General features: G+C 36.9%; 1 protein-coding gene across 18 annotated transcripts in view; it reads right to left on the bottom strand.

The window, feature by feature from the left end:
- Window positions 1-485: 485 nt before the first annotated feature.
- LOC125672156 (myosin heavy chain, non-muscle) overlaps window positions 486-19,663 on the bottom strand; it is a 62,548-nt gene continuing 43,370 nt past the window's right edge. For 14 of the 18 annotated variants that reach the window (XM_056162952.1, XM_048908276.2, XM_056162957.1 and 11 more), the window contains 12 exons: window positions 19,555-19,659; window positions 19,280-19,432; window positions 18,934-19,101; window positions 18,424-18,536; window positions 16,841-17,021; window positions 15,832-16,044; window positions 13,659-14,038; window positions 12,931-13,054; window positions 8,384-8,592; window positions 4,093-4,201; window positions 3,820-3,989; window positions 486-1,510 (listed from right to left, as the gene is read on the bottom strand). In XM_056162952.1, coding sequence (XP_056018927.1) covers window positions 1,402-1,510; window positions 3,820-3,989; window positions 4,093-4,201; window positions 8,384-8,592; window positions 12,931-13,054; window positions 13,659-14,038; window positions 15,832-16,044; window positions 16,841-17,021; window positions 18,424-18,536; window positions 18,934-19,101; window positions 19,280-19,432; window positions 19,555-19,659 — 2,034 coding nt within the window. In that variant the 3' untranslated portion in view covers window positions 486-1,401. Of the gene's footprint in view, window positions 2,210-3,010; window positions 3,056-3,819; window positions 3,990-4,092; window positions 4,202-8,383; window positions 8,593-12,930; window positions 13,055-13,658; window positions 14,039-15,831; window positions 16,045-16,840; window positions 17,022-18,423; window positions 18,537-18,933; window positions 19,102-19,279; window positions 19,433-19,554; window positions 19,660-19,663 lie in introns of all 18 variants that reach the window. The other 4 variants (XM_056162961.1, XM_056162962.1, XM_056162963.1 and 1 more) reach the window with 4 other exon arrangements.

Raw genomic sequence — 19,663 nt, 5'->3', positions numbered from 1 at the left:
CACAATACCTCCTGTCTAAAGAGGGGCATATAAAAAAGGCTCCGACAAAACCTTACAACGCTCCACGTTACTTCCTTTTGTTACATTTACATAGAAGTTATGTATATTTCTGAAGTAAATCTCCATCTACGGCAATTATTGAATGTCGCACGTGAATGTATGCTACTTCAAGGTCAAGTACAGCATTACTATTAGTCACCATAGACAGCTCACATATCAAAACTTAGTAAACAAGGTCCGGAAAATATGATGGAAAGAAACGAGCAACACCATATGCCCAGACCATATCATAACGGGCATAAAAAGCCCGCCGTGGACCTCTTTAAAGACCACAGCAGTTATTGATATGTATTGCTGTAGTACTAAATAACATATCTCACACCTATCCTTTGGAGGGTGAGAAGTATAAAATATAGTGAAGGACACTGCCATTCATAGAATCATTTCCATGGCACTCCGTTTCCAGTCTCATAAATTAAAACACATGGTTGGTAATATTTTATTTATTTTAATGCTTCCATATAGCAAAGCTTTCACCATAACTTTAATAATATATTTTAATAGCTAGCTATAAGCATATGACATCTTAAATTTCAATTTTCATGAAAGTTCTTCAATTTCGTAAATTTTTGTTATTTATCAATTTTGCAAGAACTCAGTTAATTTTCAAAACTAATAGTATATGCATAGTCCTAGTATATTTCATGTTATTAGGAGAAAATTACTTGTTAATTAAAAGGCAAATTCCCATCACAGTTATGTAAAAATATACTAAATGCAAAAAAGGAAGACACGGACGATAAAGATCCATGTTTACATAAATATCACATTGTTATACAAGAAGCCAATGGAATTTGTCAAGCACATAGGTAAAGACAATTTAACTTGAACAAAACTGAAAACGACCAAAAAAAAAATGAAGAAAAAATTTGTTCATGACACATTCACTAAATCATAACCATATCCATGAATAACATTTGGTCCTCGCATTTCTATTAACATTGTTGCAATAAAAATGAATAACAGACATCCCCTTACTGGTTCCTAGCATCTGAGATTACACGGCAGCAAGTTGCAATAGCATTGAACATACAAAAAAGTGATAACGTTTGCACAAAAACTGATGAACTCTTGGAAATTTATCATGCCTATGAAATTTCTGATAAAGATTAAAAATGCTTCTTAAAAATATGTTTTTAAAAAAAATGAAGAAGAAAAAAACTGTTCCCATATTTATCATTTACTATGTAACATTACTAGGCAACAAAATACAATAACAGAGATTATATACAGCCACTACTACATATTGGTGTACGTCCATCAAGTATACACAGTAGAAGAGAAAGGTATGGTGTGATATAGAGAGGAAGACTAATGATGCATCAGTCAGTACACAGAACACTAGACCTCCGAGTTTTCTGGATTCTCGTCGGCGCTTATATCATCTTCACCCAGATCCGTCTTGATTGATGACAACATGGAACGTGCTGGTCGAGCTGTAGCACTGGGTCTGTAAAAAACCAATCATCCAAATCTTTACTACAGAAATGGTTTTATGTAAAATGCATAATAATTGTAAAGGTTTTACAATTTACTGAACATACATGTCACTACAAAGTTGCCTTACAATCGTGTAAAGCAAAAGAAAAAATGCCCACTAATAGCTGAAATCAACAATGCACTGTATTCAGTGGGCAGAACTTGATTAAAGGCTTTACAGTAATAATGTAGTTCATTAGGGCAAGGACAAGTATCAGCAAGGAAAGCTACATGCATCCAAATTTTTAGACAAGGCCCAAGGAGCAAAGATGTTACAATATTATGAAGTCATTTAATAAGCTACATGTATGCAGAGTTCTGAGATTTAACACTGAATAGATCTTTGGCAAAATTACTATATTTCTGACAAACTTGACTTAGTCATGCAGGAAGCTAAACATCATTTAAACCTTTAGTGACCCAATTAGTGATCAAAGAATGATATACAGCAATAAATGTTTCTTACTAGGCATCTCTGAAAGAAAATAAAAAGATGATTGACGTATGATTGATGCTGGAGATACTCTGGGTGAACCTGTACATATATATACAGTGTAACACTAAAGTTGTGGAGTAAGAGGCGGACTAATTTGAAGATTACAGCTGGAAGCATGCTGTCCTCATCTTTACTTACCAGTCAGAATCGGTGGTCTGCTGATGTTGGTAACTACTAACAAAATCACACAATAGTTTTACTCACAAAGTGTACAACATAACCTGATGCAGGACTCATCTCATCCTTGTGGATTTGCTATGAAAGCATTTTTGTGGACTTACTTGGCATGTAAATAAAAAGCACTACTCTCATTCAAAAAAAAAAAAAAAAAAAAAAAAAAGACTTTTAGGGTTTCTATAATGCATTCTATGAGCTCCTAATTGTAAATGTGGTTAATGTAATGAAAAATGAAGAAAATTATTTTCCCACTGTGGAGAAATATTCTCATAATAGGTCAGCAATGCTATAGGCAATACACCTCTTTATAACTACCAGCTGTGATGCCGAAATGACTACGACAACCATAACAGAACCAAATAGAACTTTTCTTACAACATCATTCCATTACAACCATCGCATTTTAAGAAAAAGCTTTACAACATGCATTTAACATTAAGCAATGTATTTACCCAAGTGTACTCTATTTTGAGCTTAACAGATGACATTTTGGAAAACTTCAGTAAATTCCATGATTTGAATTTTACATGGTGTTTATTTCATCAGCATTTAAAATGCATTGCTATAATGGGTAATGCGAGGTGAATTTTGCATAAAGTTTAATCATTTCAAAAATCATCATCACACATCAGGAACTTGGGACAATTTAATAATTTTGAAGAATGTCTAATATATTGTTAGAAAGGACCAAATAAAACATTATGTTCAAATATACATTTACATGTGAAATTGTGTGTTAATTCACACCCCTCCCTGTCAATATGCTGTGCCACATCTAGAATGATTATAACATCTTACCAAGGGCTTCATACAATGGCTACTCAGGTGTTTGGTACTTTGTTTCTATACAAAAGATTTATGGTCATGTCATAATACCATCAACACTTTCCTAATCTTTTCCTGTGGCAATATACCCAAACAATCAAATGAAAGAAACAAGGATCACACTTGTACACATGCTCTAAAGATGGTGGACTACCTTATGCTAAGCAAAAAGTTCTCATTCTTACAAACTAAACAAATTACCTGGGAGAAGAATTTAGAACTGATCATTGTTATTTCACCTATTACGTTATTACATTTTGTTAGTTTGTTCTGCAACAAGACAGAAAGAACACATAGTATTTCTTACCTGTACTTCTCTGTAGCTACTGTTACTGACCAGACAGTACGTATACACAGTATATATTACCTGTACTTCTCTGTAGCTACTGTTACTGACCAGACAGTATGTATACACAGTATATATTACCTGTACTTCTCTGTAGCTACTGTTACTGACCAGACAGTACATATACACAGTATATATTACCTGTACTTCTCTGTAGCTACTGTTACTGACCAGACAGTACGTATACACAGTATATATTACCTGTACTTCTCTGTAGCTACTGTTACTGACCAGACAGTATGTATACACAGTATATATTACCTGTACTTCTCTGTAGCTACTGTTACTGACCAGACAGTACGTATACACAGTATATATTGCCTGTACTTCTCTGTAGCTACTGTTACTGACCAGACAGTACGTACACACAGTATATATTACCTGTACTTCTCTATAGCTACTGTCACTCACTGATCAGGTAGATAGTATTTCTTACCTGTACTTCTTCAGGGATGAAATCTCCCTGGAGGCTGACTCGTTCTGTTCCATCTGTTCATCCAGATCTCGTTGCAGTTTTCTTTTCTGTGCATTAACACGAGTGATTTCCTCTTCTGCCTCATCTATCTGTCTCTTTAGAGCCTTCACACGATTGTTCATCTTGTCAACCTAAAAATCAAATATCAAAGCATTCAATCGTAAAGTTTCCAAAGGAACAGTGATATTTGTGGCTACGGACGGAGAACTTGCTACGAAAACAAGCACTCTATACCTGTTCTTTGTATTGATCAGCGTGGCGTCGTTCATCTTCTGCTTGAATGGCGAGGTCTTTCAGTTTCTTATCTTGTCTTCTAAGCATTCTCTGCAGCTGAGTTCTTTCCCTGAAGCAATGAACAAATCATTGAAGAAGGATGATGACCTTGTTATTATTTCAGATACATTACAACCATTTTCATTTGGAACACACAGTAACCAACTTGTTATTGAAGTAAACTATGAAACCAATGGGCTACAAAATTCCGTTTAGCAGTTACTTTTTCCAGCTATGCAGTTTAACTTTACACCTCTATTGTGGCCCTATCCTTGCCCTACCGGTCACGGTGCAAACAACTTGAATCTACATAATATGGTTGCTAAGGAAAGAGTACCCATGTAGTTCCTCATAAAAATTTAAACAAGAGGCCCATGGGCCACATCGCTCACCTGAGTCACCTTGGTCCATATCAGAAGATTTTCCATATCTATTTGCATGTAAAACCGTAGTCCCTATTATGGCCCCAAACCTTCCCCTGGAGGCCATGGTTTTTGCAAACTTGAATCTACATTATGTCAGAAAGCTTTCATGTAAATGTGAACTTCTTTGGCCCAATGGTTCTTGAGAAGAAGATTTTTAAAGATTTTCTCTATATATTTGTATGTAAAACTTTGATCCCCTATTGTGGCCCCATCCTACCCCAGGGGGGCATGATTTTAACAAACCTGAATCTGCACTATATCAGAAAGCTTTCATATAAATCTCAGCTTTTCTGGCTTAGTGGTTCTGGGAAGAAGATTTTTAAAGATTTTTCCTATATATTTGTATGTAAAACTTTGACCCCCTATTGTGGCCCCATCCGACCCCCGGGGGCCATGATCTTAACAATTTATAATCTGCACTATATCAGGAAGCTTTCATATAAATCTCAGCTTTTCTGGCTCAGTGGTTCTTGAGAAGAAGATTTTAAAAGATTTTTCCTATATATTTGTATGTAAAACTTTGATCCCCTATTGTGGCCCCATCTGACCCCCGGGGGCCATGATCTTAACAACTTATAATCTGCACTATATCAGGAAGCTTTCATATAAACCTCAGCTTTTCTGGCTCAGTGGTTCTTGAGAGGAAGATTTTAAAAGATTTTTTCCTATAAATTTGTATGTAAAACTTTGATGCCCCCCTTGAGGCCCCATCCAATCCCCGGGGTCCATGATTTTAACAAACTTGAATCTGCACTATATCAACAACAACAAAAAAACCAAAAAAAAACAAAACAACAACTTTGACTCCCTATTGAGGCCCCATCCGATCCCCGGGGGCCATGATTTTAACAATTTAGAATCTGTACTATATCAGGAAGCTTTCATATAAATCTCAGCTTTTCTGGCTTAGTGGTTCTTGGGGAAAAGATTTTTCCTATATATTTGTATGTAAAACTTTGATCCCCTATTGTGGCCCCATCCGACCCCCGGGGGCCATGATCTTAACAATTTAGAATCTGCATTATATAAGGAAGCTTTCATATAAATCTCAGCTTTTCTGGCTCAGTGGTTCTTGAGAAGAAGATTTTTAAAGATTTTCCCCGATATATTTATATGTAAACCTTTGATCCCCTATTGTGGCCCCATCCGACCCCCGGGGGCCATGATTTTAACAATTTAGAATCTGCATTATATAAGGAAGCTTTCATATAAATCTCAGCTTTTCCGGCTCAGTGGTTCTTGAGAAGAAGATTTTTAAAGATTTTCCCCGATATATTTATATGTAAAACTTTGATCCCCTATTGTGGCCCCATCCGACCCCCGGGGGCCATGATTTTAACAATTTAGAATCTGCATTATATAAGGAAGCTTTCATATAAATCTCAGCTTTTCCGGCTCAGTGGTTCTTGAGAAGAAGATTTTTAAAGATTTTCCCTATATATTTGTATGTAAAACTTTGATCCCCTATTGTGGCCCCATCCGACCCCCGGGAGCCATGATTTTAACAATTGAGAATCTGCATTATATAAGGAAGCTTTCATATAAATCTCAGCTTTTCTGGCTCAGTGGTTCTTGAGAAGAAGATTTTTTAATGACCCTACCCTATTTTTACCTTTTCTTGATTATCTCCCCTTGGAAGGTGGCCTGGCCCTTTATTTTAACAATTTAGAATTCCCTTTACCTAAGGATGTTTTGTGCCAACTTTGGTTGAAATTGGCCCAGTGGTTGTTGAGAAGAAGTTGAAAATGTGAAAAGTTTACAGACGGACGGACGGACGCCGGAATACGGGTGATCAGAAAAGCTCACTTGAGCTTTCAGCTCAGGTGAGCTAAAAACCTTTTCATATTTATTCCTACATAAAACATTAAACCAAGGTTTAATGCAAGTTTTTCACTGGTAGAGTGGTTCTTGTGAAGATTACTAAACAATTTTTTCTTATTTATCTCCCTATAGAAGAGGGCGTGGACTAGGGCTGTGCGGTGCACCGAAAATTTCGGTGCACCGCGATTCATACCATTCGATTCGATGCACCGATTACAAATTCCGGATTTCGGTTCGGTTCGGTTTAGATTTTACTTACACCAAAACAACAAATATGGCGTCCGAGTGATGTTGAAAACGTGGTTTTTTATGCAACGGAGATTTAAATCACTACTGTGTTAAGAGTTAGCATTTTCACCACTCAGATACCAACAGAATATGGTCCGTAAGATCATTGCAGTTTATCTTTACATGACATATAGCATTTCTGTCAGTGGTGGAGTGAAATCAACATCGTAAGTAACTGTTGACAGTTAACATGAGAGAAGTAAATCAATAAAGGAGAGATTTTCAAAGACTCTCAATTGATAGAATTGTTGAATTTTTGCATATCAATGAAAACAATATCATATACATTTTAGATTCACTATAGATTTGTTTAATAATCCAAAACTTATGCAGCACATTAATATAACAAATTTTGATAGACTGTCAGTGTTTTCTTTTTTCTATCAAAGTTATAAAATGCCATTATGAATAGATATGATGTTTACAAATGACAACATATAGTTATATAACTTGAATTAAATCAAATCAAATATGCTACTCATTAAAATTGTTAATTTTTGTGGTGTCATTAGATAAATTGGATCTAACATGAACCGAATCGAAAATAACCGAACCGTGCTGTTCTGAATCGAAACCGAACCGAATCGAGCTAACCCTGAATCGTCCCAGCCCTAGCGTGGACCTTCATTTACACAAACTTGAATCCCCTTTACCTAAGGAAGCTTTGGACTCGGATTGGTTCTAATTGACCCTACAGTAAACAAGATCAATGCCAATGTGGCATAATACGCCCGTAGATTTTGCTCTAGGAAAACATATTTTAGTGGGATTCATATTTTAGTGAAGTTAGCACTGTCCTCTGTGAGCTAATTCATTATTATGCTTGTAGAAATGGATATCAAGATATAAAGAGGGATAGCCTTAGAATGCGCTACTTCATAAATATGCTAATATGCCACACACCTTTGCTTGAAACAGTTAGTGCTTAAGTATAAGTACAGGTACAGTATACTGAAATCCTGCTACAACCACCTTGACCTTTGACCTTGAGAAACAATAGGCTTCCTCCAATTGGAATAAGGTATATGCATATTAAATTTGACACTCCTAGCCCCAACGGTTCGGTCTGTATACCTACAAGGTTTTCCTACTAAGTAAACCTATGACCTTGACCTTTGACCTTGAAAAACAATAGGCACCTTCCTCTCATCATGATGATCAAATATACCAGATTATAATATCCTGGAGCTTACGTTCGGTTTGTATCCTGCCATCATGGTGATCAAATATACCAAGTTATAATATCCAGGAGGTTACGGTTCGGTTTGTATCCTGCCCACAAGGTTTTCCTAATAAGTGATACTACGACCTTGACCTTTGACCTTGAAAAACAATAGGCACCTTCCTCTCATCATGATGATCAAATATACCAAGTTATAATATCCTGGAGCTTATGGTTCGGTTTGTATCCTGCCCACAAGGTTTTCCTAAAAAGTGATACTACGACCTTGACCTATGACCTTGAAAAACAATAGGCATCTTCCTCTCATCATGGTGATCAAATGTACCAAGTTGTAAAGTCCTAAGGCTTATGGTTCAGTCTGTATCCTGCCCACAAGGTCCGGACAGACAGACGGACGACGCCATACCATAATACGTCCCCTCTTCGACGGGCGTATAAAAACGGGAAGTATACAGTTGACAGATGTACAAACTTTAGTCAGAGAGCTCAGAGAACTCAATCTTAAGTGAACCAAAAAAGAAATCTTCTTTCTTACTTGGTCTCTACATCAAGCTGCTCCTCAAGATTAGAAACCTTGCCCTCCAGGGCAGCGATGGTGGCCTTGGTGCGAGTTCGGATCTGGTTCTCAAGTTCAGCTAGTTTTTCTTTCAAATCTTTGTTCTGCCTCTCCAGTGTTGATCGTTGATTCTCCATCTTCTGAGTAAGGGACCTCTCAGTGTTGAGTTCGGTGTTGAGCTGTTCTACCTAAATTTCCAAGAAATAAATGCAACAATGCTAAAAAAGGACTGAAAATGGGATGGATGGTTGGAGTGGTTATTGAGAAGTGTAGGCATTTCTGAAATACTATGTATTTATAAAACCAGACACTTTTTTTAGAATCAGAAAATTAATTTTGTGGGTAAAATGTTGTGAAATCATTCAAAATTGAGATGGTTGAAATCTCAGAAGCAGGGGTTGCAGTGGGGACTTAGTGGTTGAATAATCAGAAAAATTTCATAATCGATAACAATCGGAAGAACTGTATCGATCAATGATTGATATAATCGGTATTTACATGTAGTTGATAAATGTTTATTATTTTTGGGGTTATTTCTTTTTAGTTTTATGCCCAGATAAGTGCAACATGCACACATCTAGATATTAGTCTACTTGGCCTAACAAGAAATAAAATGTGTTTTTATCCAGATTGGCTTTACTTTGTAAGAAAAAAAATCCAGACTTGGGTTTCCCTGGGTTGGGACATACATATATAAAGTTTATCAAAATAGTCAGAAGAATCTCGGATTAGTTATCAAATAGTGTACGGGCGACAATCGATTATGAAAAATACAAGAGGCCCAGGGGCCTTATAGGTCACCTGAGTATCATGTAACAACCTTCCAATGTTTGAATTAGGTTTGTTTTAAATATAAGAATTTTACTTTTGGATGGAAGAAACAATGAATAGTTATGTGGTCAGCCCCGCCTTTGCACCAGAACCCCTGACCCAGGGGCCATAAATTTCAGTTTTGAAAGAAGCATCCTTGATCATCATTATCACACTATTAGTTTGTCTACTTAATACCCAGCAGCAGAGGAGAAGATTTTCAAAGAAATAAAATGCATTTTCACTATATGATCAATAGGGCCCCACCCTAATACCAGAACCCCTGACCCAGGGGCCATAAATTTCACAATTTTGAAAGAGGCATCCTTGCTCATCATAATCATGCTATTGGTTTGTCTAATTAATACCCAAGGACAGAGAAGAAGATTTTCAAAGAAATAATGCATTTTCACTATATGACTTATAGAGCCCCACCCTAGCACCAGAACCCCTGATCCAGGGGCCATGAATTTCACAATTTTTAACAAGAGGTACTGTGAGCAATGCTCACTAAGAATACCCCCCGCTTACCCCAATCTCCCAAAGGGTGTTGGTAATAGGTATAAACTACCTCTTTTCTGAGTGTTGCTACTTCGATGTCCAGTGCGCATGACCTTTGACCTTTTGACCCCAAAGTCGATAGGGAACATCTTCATCCCATGGGTAGTCCATATGTATGATATGGTGACTGTAGGTGGAAAGGATAACGCTTTAGAGCCCGGAAACCATACTGCTACTTCAATGTCCAGTGTGCGTGACCTTTGACCTTTTGACCCCAAAATCGATAGGGATCATCTTCATTCCATTAGTAGTCCATATACTGTAGATTGGGAAATAATCACGATGGTTTTAATTTCACTATGTTCACGATTTATCTTTTCTTCGCGAAATTAAACCCATAGTGAATAAGGAAGTAAAAATATTTGAATGCGGCTATAATTAAAAACAAAGAGAGATAACTTTTATTTTTGTGAACGGGATACTATGATCAGCTTGGGGAAAGTATTGAATAGTTACATCATTTAACATATGAATGCATACACACAATTTGACAATTTCGTATACATGTACTTGTATACTCTTAACTGCTTTTACACTGCAGGTCGCATTGAATAATATACGGGCCTTATCAAAAGCCCTTGTTATGACTTCCTTGTCTTGACCCAGTATATCACAAGCCATTTAGCGTGGGTCGGTTTTATTTCGACAACCGCAAGTAGATTTCAACATCCTCAATGTCGAAACCTGTTTCTAGAGAAGTTTTTATTTCATTTGCATAACATGTCTGGAATTCGGATTTAAACGCGTTTTAAATCGTCCGTTAATCTGAATATCAAGAGGCTGCAGGTTGTTCGTACACGCAGTGGGGACGAACACCACTTGAATTCCCTTTTCCTCCAGCATAGTAAGTAAGGCTTTGTCTTCGTGAGCTATATAAACATCAAAAGATTTGCCTTAAAAGCAAATCCAACTCGTCTCGCACGCGCTCAACATGGGGGACGGTGATCTTCTCAATATATCTACAGTGTATGTATTATTTCTACATTGCCCCAATGGTGTTCGCTGTGAAATATGTTCCAGTCTTTAGGAAAGTTGAAAGAGGGGTGACATTTATCAGTGAGACCCCGATACAAAAGTTGGGTAGGGAGCAATATACCAGACATCGTTGCCGCTATTACCACAGTTATTTGACGCTTGTCGCCGACACCTTTAATTGGCGCCTACTTAGCACCAAAGGATAATTGAGAAGATAATTGATCTTAATTCATTTATTAAATTGTTCAAAATAGCTGATTTAAATGTGTTTTCATGGCATTGTATTTTGTACGTGTTGATACATCGAATTTGGGGGTTTTATCGCAAGCTTTACATTTTTCACCCAGTTTAAAATAGACATGTTAACTCTCCAAAGGCTACCTTGAAAATGAAATCATTAAATGACCACACAAAACGTAAGTTTCTTGTGAATTTTACTCAGCAGTTGATACTACTAGTCGCAGACTGCGGGTCATCTCAGTGACAAAGTAGACATATCACCGAGACTGAGCGCGCGAAATTTAAAAAGTAATAATCCTATAGCGTGAAAATAAAACCATCGCGATTGGTACCCTTGTAACAAATCGTGAAATTTTAACAACGTGGAATTAAACCAACTTACAGTATATGATATGGTGACTGTAGGTGGAAAGGATAACGCTTTAGAGCCCGGAAACCATATTGCTACTTCAATGTCCAGTGCGCTTGACCTTTGGACCCCAAAATCGATAGGGATCATCTTCATCCCATTAGTAGTCCATATATATGATATGGTGACTGTAGGTGGAAAGGATAACGCTTTAGAGCCCGGAAACCATATTGCTACTTCAATGTCCAGTGCGCTTGACCTTTGACCCCAAAATCGATAGGGAACATCTTCATCCCATTAGTAGTCCATATATATGATATGGTGACTGTAGGTGGAAAGGATAACACTTTAGAGCCCGGAAACCATATTGCTACTTCAATGTCCAGTGTGCTTGACCTTTGACCTTTTGACCCCAAAATCGATAGGGAACATCTTCATCCCATGGGTAGTCCATATATATGATATGGTGACGGTAGGTGGAAAGGATAATGCTTTAGAGCCCGGAAACCATTGCATCTACAGACGGACAACTCGATTCCAGTATACCCCCCCACAACTTGTTGCGGGGGGTATAAAGAGGCATCCTTGCTCATCATTACCATGCTATTAGTTTGTCTACTTAATACCCAGAGACAGAGAAGATTTTCAAAGAATTTCTACATTTTCACTATATGACCAATAGAGCCCCACCCTAACACAAGAACCCCTGCCCCAGCGGCCATGAATTTCACAATTTTGGTAGAGGGCTCAATGCTCATTATAATTATGCCCACAGTTTGGCTTCTTGATGTCCAGGAGTAAAGAAGAAGATTTTTTAAAATTACACTCATTTTGATGGTTTTTGCCATTTTCACTATATGACCAATAGAGCCCCACCCTAACACAAGAACCCCTGCCCCAGGGGCCATGAATTTCACAATTTTGGTAGAGGGCTCAATGCTCATTATAATTATGCCCACAGTTTGGCTTCTTGATGTCCAGGAGTAAAGAAGAAGATTTTTTAAAATTACACTCATTTTGATGGTTTTTGCCCCACCCCTCAGGCCCCAGGGGGGCAGGGACCACGAATTTCACAATTTTTGTTCCCCTTCACCCACAGATGCTGTATGCCAAAATTGGTTGAAATTGGTCCAGGGGTTTCAGAGAAGAAGCTGAAAATGTTCAAATGTTAACGCACAACGACGGACAAAAACAGATAGCAATAGGTCACCTGAATGAATTCAGGTGACCTAAAAATCGATAATCGGAATTGAAGAGCCAAAAAGGATCGACAATCGATTGTCAGCGACAATCATTTCATCACTAGTGGGGCTCATGACTTAGAGCCTTGAACTTGCATTATAAATGAAAGCTTTTACATATTTTGTCATTTTCGACTTCAAACAACCCCGATCTATTTTTCTTCCTTTAACTGGAAGAGGATGAGGCCTTCCTAAAACCTGAATTCCCTTTACCAAAGGATGTTTTGTAGCAAGATTGGTTGAAATTGGCCCATTAGATCTTGGGAAGTCGAAAATGTGAAAAGTTAACAAATCATAACATAACATTTTGTCTGAGCAGTGAAGTCTTCTTCCAGAATGTTAAGATTTACCTGGTTCAATGCTTTGCGTGCTTTATCGTTCAACATTTCACTATTGCTTTGCTCTTCCTCAAGTTCTTCCTCAAGTTGTTGGAGCCTAGCATCCATGCGTCTCTTCTCCTCCAACAAAGCTGATCTGAAAAAGGTCCCAGTAATATGATTATTTCTACAGCAAATGAGCATTTCATTGCCAAATGAATTCAAAGATTTATGGGAATGGTGCAGATTGTTAATTTTGCAGTTTCACTAGATAACATATTTGCAAAACTAGCTTTTGGGAGAAAAATTAGATACATCAGAGAGCTATATATCTATCCAATGACCATTACAAAACTCTTTGATTTACAGTACAACTTTTCCTGTGCATGACTCAGGGCCTTATATCTCTTTAGTTTTTCATCTCCACCTCAATATTTAATACATGTATTGAAAAAAAATTCAAATATATTTTCACACTACACTTATGTCAAGGCTACATTCAAAGCCCCATCTGAACTGAAATCTCAAAGCTTCAATATAATTTGCCTTGTTTATATAATAAAACTGGTAAAAAAATCTGGTTGTTGACTTATCAGTGCATCCAGAGACTTTGTTCATTTTACTACTTCTACAGAAAACTTTTTTAATGCTACAGAATTACTTTCCAGTGGCATTTCTACTAAGTATGCTATTCGAGGTCCCTTTCTTGCACTTTCCTATGGTATGTTATTGGAGATCTCTGTACATATTTGAACACTTACTTTCCAGTGGTGTTACTACTGAGTTCATCCTGGAGTTCATCTCTCTCTGCCTCAGCATTGCGTTTGGCTTTCTCAGCTGCTGCCAGATCCTCCTGAAGCTGCAGAATGTCTGCATCCAGAGATTTTATTTTGCGCTCATTTTCCTTCACTGAAACTTGCATTTCCTCTTTGGTTATTCGTGCTTCATCTAATTCTCGCTGGTTTTCTTTCATTTGTGCCTGAATGCGACGGAGCTGTTTTACAGCATCTTCTTTCACCTTGTTTGCCATTTCTACTTGCTGCATATAGTCTTTCATGTCATTTTCTAGTTTCTTGCGTCCATTTACTGCTATTGCCTTCTGCTTCCTTTCATCCTCAAGTTCAGCTTCCATATCTCTAAGCTGGTAGCAATGAAATAACGTTACATAACTTGTGTGTCTATGTATCTATCTATTTAAATATACACATACAGTATATACATCATATAGAGAGAGATAAAGAGAGAGAGAGAGAGAGAGAGAGAGAGAGAGAGAGAGAGAGAGCACAAAATGAAGAAAACTTTATAATGCATAAAAAATTATGAACTTTTCTGGCAGCGTATTTTGTGTAGTGCAAGACACGGAGACATTTTAAAAAGGACTACAACAAAACATTGCAACACCTAACAGGAGTCAGCAGCAACCACAATAATTAGTCAGTGCTCTCAAGATACTGAGCATGAATTTTTAAATAATTAGTCAGTGCTCTCAAGATACTGAGCATGAATTTTTAAATAATTGGTTTGTGCTCTCAAGATACTGAGCATGAATTTTTAAATAATTAGTTTGTGCTCTCAAGATACTGAGCATGAATTTTTAAATAATTAGTTTGTGCTCTCAAGATACTGAGCATGAATTTTTAAATAATTAGTTTGTGCTCTCAAGATACTGAGCATGAATTTTTAAATAATTAGTCAAAGTCATGCATGACCTTTGCCCTTGTGACTTTATAACCAATAGCGGTAATCTACTACTCTTTAGGAAGTACATTAGCAGTGTACCAAGTTTGATGTCCATCATCAAAAGGGCTCTCAAGATACTGAGCAAAATATTTTCTTATGTCCAGAATTGTTTGACCTTAAAATCCTAAAATCAATAGGGGTCATCTATTCCTCTGTTGATCTCAAATTGTTTAAAAGACCTAAATTCAGAATTTATTACATGAAGACATCTTCTCATCACTTTCAGTATCATGGCTAAAATTAAATGGCTATTTTCAAAAAAGTTTTCTATCAGAAAATATCAAGCGCAAATCCATGCTATTAAATAGCACAACTCTAGTGTACAACTAACTTACTGTATTCACTAGTGTATAAATGTACTGGTGTACCACCTACTTAGTTACATACGACTGAACTGCCCAAATGTGATTGACCTGCATGAATGTGACCGACCTATTGGAGAACGACATGTACATGTAACTGATCCGCCCAAGAATGACTGACCTACTGAGTGGGACTTGTTACTGAACTGATGAGTGTGACATGTGACTGAACTGATGAGTGTGACATGTGACTGATCTGCCTGAATGTGACATGTGACTGATCTGTCTGAGTGTGATATGTGACTGATCTGTCTGAGTGTGACAAGTGACTGATCTGCCCAAGTGTGATATGTGACTGATCTGTCCGAGTGTGACATGTGACTGATCTGTCCGAGTGTGACATGTGACTGATCTGTCCGAGTGTGACATGTGACTGATCTGTCTGAGTGTGACATGTGACTGATCTGTCTGAGTGTGACATGTGACTGATCTGTCTGAGTGTGACATGTGACTGATCTGCCTGAATGTGACATGTGACTGATCTGTCTGAGTGTGACTGATCTGCCTGAATGTGACATGTGACTAATCTGCCCGAGTGTGACATGTGACTGATCTGCCTGAGTGTGACATGTGACTGATCTGTCTGAGTGTGACAAGTGACTGATCTGCGCGAGTGTGACATGTGACTGATCTGTCTGAGTGTGACTGATCTGTCTGAGTGTGACATGTGACTGATCTGCCTGAGTGTGACATGTGACTGATCTGCCCGAGTGTGGCATGTGACTGATCTGTCTGAGTGTGACATGTGACTGATCTGCCTGAGTGTGACATGTGACTGATCTACCCGAGTGTGACATGTGACTGATCTGCCTGAGAGTAACATGTGACTGACCTGCCGAAGGAGAAGTTTTTTCTGGTCCTCCACTGCCTCCTCCTTGCCCTGGAGCTCTCTCTCCAATTGAGTCTTCAGTGCTTGCATGTTCACTTCCAATCTCAGCTTGGCATCCTCTGAACACTGTAGCTCATCCTCCAGCTCCTCAATTGTATTTCTCTGTTCCTCGACCTGACTCTCTAGTGTCCTCTTGGCCTTCTCCAAATCATGAACCTACCAAATTGAAACTCATGCATTCAGTTTTTATCCTACTCCAGGTGTAAAGAACATGTTTGTTCCACCTACATGTCATAGAACACATAGTTCTATCACGCACGATGAATAGATTTCTCATGTAAATAATAAACAGGTGTAAACAAATCATTAATGTGCTATTCCCATTACCTCAAATTATTTTTTCAAAAATTAATGAAAATGAAACATCAACACATTCAGATCTTTTTAAACATTTTATCACTGTCATTACAAAAAACAAATAAAATTACCTCATAAAAGAAAAATGGAATGAGTGGGAATCAAACTCATGATTGCCCATAGGAAAAGCCTACTCCTTACCTTACTTCATCACCAATAATGTGAAAATTTGAAGGTTTAATTAAAACCAGATAGTTAATCTAGGAGTAAATATGGGAACCAAAATTAAATATATATTTCATCGATTTTCAACAGTCACATTTAAACTTGTCAACAGAATAAGGAGCAAACATGTCTTACTTTTCTAGTTAAAAGTGGTTCCACTACTTCATTTTGCACACACAATAAGACATTGGAGATTTTTTTTTTTTAAATATTAGAATTCCAAATTTTGTAGGTAGGACTTAAAAGTGCCTATCAAAGGCACTATGGCTCTTTATTAATGAAATTATTATTGAAGGACATGATTTGTCAAGAATGTACATAAATGAACCCAAGGTTAATAACACACACAAATACAGTCAGAAAAATGGTCTGCATGTCGTTATAGGTTAAAGCACGTGTTAAAGAATTGTTGAGGAATGATGTGCCTTACATTCTTTCCTACGTCTGAGCTGGTAGACACGAGATCCTCGAGCTCACGCTGAGATGCCAATCGTCCTTTATCAGCCTTCTCGTACATGTCTCTCATTTCCTCGAGTTCCCTCTGCAGGTTCATGATCTTGGTCTCTTTCTCACGAGCCTCTCTTTCCACATTATCACGTTCCGTAGCAAGTCTGAAAGTTCAGTAGAAATTTATCAGGGTTTGAACTGCACTCAAATTTCCACTAGTAATGTGGGTTCCTTAAGTTTAAAATTCAGGAGCCCACAGCTTAATCTGTTTGCCCACAATCTACAATACTTAGTATCAGGGTTGTCACTAGGAATTTTTCAAGGCAAATCCTGGACTGTTTATGAACAGTTTGCATCCAATGAAAATTTGACAAGTCCTTTCTTCATCTGATATTTTCATGTACATGTATATTCAAAGAATGTAAAGAACATGTTTTTTAAAACTTAATTTATTTCTCTTTTATACGTGAAAGAAAAAATAAAGTTCAGAGACATGTCATATAACAAATTCTCATAGTTTGTTCAAATACTTATATAATTTTTTTTTTAAAACGATGATCAAAGTCTAAACCCCCACCAACCTCACATTATAAAAGTGAACCAACAGAAAAACATTTTCATAGTTAAAATATGCTTGGGTATCAGTGATTAATCATTGTGATAGAATGAATGCATACTATATGACACCCCCCCCCCCCCTTCCGTTATTTTGTTTTTCGCTTTTAATGATCAAAATCGTCCAATGTATTTTTTAAAAGGTTTTACAAAAAAATTAAGGTCAGAAGCTCATTTAAGAGGGTTTATTATTTGTTTTGTAAACATGTAAACAAAGATTGAAGTATGTTATTGTTTACGGAGCATTCAAAAGAAATGGATATTGATCTTAAGTTTATTATATCTATCACATTTCCAGTATTCTTTGGGTAAAATGTATCATCTAAAAGTTTGTGATTGTGCAAATTTAAGAAGCTTTAAATCAAAATATACATTTCACTAGTTTGTTTGTAAACATAAAGAGAATCGTGTCTTTCTTTAAATAACACATAGTTAAAATGTTGCACTTATCTTTGCATTCAGAAGATCAAAATTTTGACTGTCAACATTGAACGAGTCATATTTTTAAAGTTTAACATAAAAAATGAAAGAAGAAAAAAATATAAAAAACGTGACATATTCATCACCTGAGCTGAAGGAAAACCTCAGCCACTTCTCCTGAACATTTAAAACTTGGAACAATTGCAATTGTCTTGTAATGCTTGTTTTTGTATCACAGGTCACTGAAACACTTATCAGCAAAAGAATTAATCGCGACTTCCATTAAAACATTTTAGTCATGCCAATATGGGGAATGCTGAACCAGTTGAAATTATAAGGCGTCTATCCATACCTTGATTTGCCTTGTGGGCAAACAAGTTATGAAATTTACGAGCCCATCCCAAATTTTACTCCATTTGGTGAGTGGGCACATGTTCAGTTTAACCCTGTATATGAAAACATTTTACATGTATATCTTTCAGTGGTTCTCTTCTTTTATATCAGTATATTGCATAAGACAGTAATTCAGACCTTTGTGAAACAGCCTTTTCATCAGACAGCATTTGATCAAATTTCTTTTGTTTTTTATCCATATTAGATGTTGCTGACTTCTGTGTCTCCAACTCGACTGTTAAATCTTCAACCTGCAGACCAATTCATAACCAACTCATGAATCATGATGAAAACAAAACCCATAGTTCACTTGCTGATTAAATTAATCTATGAATAATACTGAAGATTCTCTATATTATGTGAATACTTAATTTGGTGAAATCACTGTTTAGCATCAATTCATGAAAACATAAAATTAAAATTGGTTTACTATGAAAGACTAAAATGAAACAGCAACAAATAAATGATGTAAATTCATTTGAACTATTTTCAGTGTTTTTGTCATTGAGCCAGGCCTTAGATCAAATGATCAACAAAGAAATTTTATTCAAGAGAGAATAAAGGGTACCATGTGTTTGTCAGTTTTTGTACCATTGAAAATGCATGTTGTTGGCATACCATGAAAATTAAGACCATGAAGGTTCCTACCTCTGCCTGTAGTTTTTTCTTGGATTTTTCAAATTTGTCTGCTGAAGCTCTGGCCTCCTCTAGCTTCCCAGTCAGGGCCTCCACTTCCCTCATCAGCTTCCTTCTCTGCTCCTCAGAGTTCTCCACATGGTGTGCATCCTCCTCCGATTTCTTCTTCAGCTCACCAAACTATATTCATATTGATTAACATGTATGATCATCCAACTTCAGCATACTAAATTTCAACTGTATTCATTCATTTCTAAATTTTATGCATTTTACTTTTCACTAAATAATGAAGCATGTAAAAACTAGTTGTGTTGATAGCACATGCATGTTAATTCCCAGCCATGCTGCTATGCCCTACCTTGACTTGCAGCTCTGCTACTTGTTTTTCCAACTGCCTCTTATTTTCTTCTTCTTCCTCAATTCGCTCATTCAGACCAGAAATATCATCAGTAGCTTGGCGGAGTTTAGATTGAGCCAACAACTTAGCTTTGGTCTCGTCACTTGCCAGTTCCTGCAATTGTATCCACCCAGTTGCTTACATGAATGAAATATGCAATACAAATGCTATCATTTCTAGTAGTGATGTAAAATTTGAGTTATTTTATGGATAGTTATTCTCCATTTAATGCTTACCTGTGCATCAACAAGCTGAGCATCTAGGGAGCTGAGTTTCTGGCTCAGTTGTATGTTTTTAGTTTCAACTTGCTCAAGTTGTTTACTAACATTGTCCAATTCAACCTGA

The sequence above is a fragment of the Ostrea edulis genome, chromosome 4 (genome assembly GCF_947568905.1).
Source record: "Ostrea edulis chromosome 4, xbOstEdul1.1, whole genome shotgun sequence".
In the NCBI taxonomy this organism is placed as follows: domain Eukaryota; kingdom Metazoa; phylum Mollusca; class Bivalvia; order Ostreida; family Ostreidae; genus Ostrea; species Ostrea edulis.
Note: the sequence above shows the minus strand (reverse complement) of the source record. Positions and strands in the feature narration are given on the sequence as shown.